The sequence below is a fragment of the Asparagus officinalis genome, chromosome 5 (assembly GCF_001876935.1).
Source record: "Asparagus officinalis chromosome 5, Aspof.V1, whole genome shotgun sequence".
In the NCBI taxonomy this organism is placed as follows: Eukaryota; Viridiplantae; Streptophyta; class Magnoliopsida; order Asparagales; family Asparagaceae; genus Asparagus; species Asparagus officinalis.
This window is the reverse complement of record NC_033798.1, coordinates 54,730,070-54,732,195: the sequence shown is the minus strand read 5'-3', so window position 1 is coordinate 54,732,195 and position 2,126 is coordinate 54,730,070. Positions and strand designations below refer to the sequence as shown.

General features: G+C 37.0%; 1 protein-coding gene across 1 annotated transcript; it reads left to right on the top strand.

Moving 5' to 3' along the window:
- LOC109842894 (probable WRKY transcription factor 71) lies at nucleotides 7-2,126 on the top strand. Its single transcript, XM_020411802.1, has 3 exons — nucleotides 7-245; nucleotides 737-886; nucleotides 1,551-2,126. Exons 1-3 carry the CDS (start codon nucleotides 103-105, stop codon nucleotides 1,948-1,950), a joined length of 693 nt encoding a protein of 230 aa, XP_020267391.1. The 5' UTR covers nucleotides 7-102; the 3' UTR covers nucleotides 1,951-2,126.

Genomic DNA, 2,126 nt, shown 5'->3' with positions numbered 1-2,126 from the left:
GCTATTGTGAACTCCCCGACTCCCCCCACTGCAAACTCTTCGGTCTCCTCGTCATCTACGGAGGTGGCGGCAGGCGATGAGGATTCATCCAGACGCAAGAGTATGAATGGTGATGACGGAGACGACGATGATGCTAGCAAGATGCAACTCCTCAAGAAAATTAATATTGTGGGAGAACCCCAACAGTTGAAAAATGACCCGGACGAGGTTGAGGGTGATAATTGTGGCGACAAATCTAACAAAGTGTAATTAAGTTGCCCTATTTATTTATTTTTTTATGTATCTCTACATGAATTTCCCCCCCAACCTTCGATCTTCTTATTAGTTATTATTATGTTTATCTATATTTATGCAGCTAGCTATGTACGTAGCTGTATATATATATATATTATTGGATCAATCCGGGGGAATAATTAGTAGTTGTACTATATATTATCATAGTTACTTTCAAGGTCCATCAGGATAACTTTATTGACAGTTAGGGGTTTTAGGGTTTTGATCTTAGTCGGGTTGCATAAACTTATTTCCAAAGATTATGCACGATCACCTTGCTTTAATTAGCTTGCATGCGTCTCCTGATTTTTCCTGTTTCCTTGAAGAATTGATTTCGATCTATGATATGAAAATCATTAGAATCAACAACATGTGTTTGGGGGGAATGTATAATTAGTTTCCCATATGAAAATCATTAGAATCAATACGTTATCATGCAATCTAATGGTTTGATATTCAACAGAAAAAAGGGCGCAGCGAGGAAGAAAGGAGAGAAACGGCAAAGGGAGCCTCGCTTCGCGTTCATGACGAAAAGTGAGGTTGATCATCTTGAAGATGGTTATAGATGGAGGAAGTACGGCCAGAAGGCTGTCAAGAACAGCCCTTATCCTAGGTATTTATAACTATATATATACACATGCTTACTATCAATTTTATTACAGCTAGCGTTTCATATCATAATATACTAGCTAGCCCTAGTTTCTTCCATCAGTGCAGTGCTATTTTGGAATTGTTCGTAATATAGATGCTAGTTTAATTTAGAGATTGAGAAGAAATTGAATTAAGAATCTGTATATTATTAGCTATGTATATATAGTTTTCGAATTATTCCTGAACTCAGTTTCAAATTAGTTTAATTAGGGTAAAATTACAAGAATTCCTTTATCTATGCCTTACTTCTAAAAACAACCTTCATCGAAGAACGAACTTCAACAAAAATCTCATTTTTTACTACTGTGGATGCATGAAACCATTCGAAGCATTTGTTGTTCAAAAGTTTCTTCAGACTTTTACACCTGAGTAGAAGTCTATAGGTAGACATCTGTATTTCAAAATCCACAGTTTAATTTGTTAACAGTTGAAAAATAAAAAGTTTGAGAAATATTTAGTTTATACATAGATAAAATACAATCTATGTTTTTTCCATCATTAATCAAAAGTTCAGGATGCAGACATATATACATACAAACATCGGAAGAACCAAAAACTCCCATTATAGGACTCACATTTTGAGCACACACTTGCATTTTACTTATAAAAGATGAACATTGATGCAGGAGCTATTATCGGTGCACAACGCAGAAGTGCACAGTGAAGAAAAGGGTGGAGAGATCGTATCAAGACCCGAGCATCGTGATCACAACCTACGAAGGACAACACACCCATCAAAGCCCTGCAACAGTTCGAGGGAGCTCTCATCTCTTGGCTCCTCCGCCATTATCATCCATGCACCCAAGCTTTCATCAAGAACATCATCATCTCTTGATGCCTCATCTCCATCCCCAACTAATTAATATCAACAACAACAACAGCAACAATTACCTGCAGAATCTTATACAATCAATATCTCCTTTTCAGCAGCAACAACAGCATCTTGGCCAACTCCCTGATCATCACTACGGTCTTCTGCAAGATATTGTTCCATCTACTTTCAACGATGACAACCAGTTACCATGATCGGTCGATCTACTGTTTATTTTTCAATGTGAACTTAATCGACTTTGTGGCTAGCTACATCTATTTATTTATGTACATATGCATGTGTGCACTTGATGCGGCCGGTATATATAGCATAGAAGGAGAGCTAGTGTTTTTTCCCCCACTTTTTTTCTCTCCTGACTTTAATCATTAAT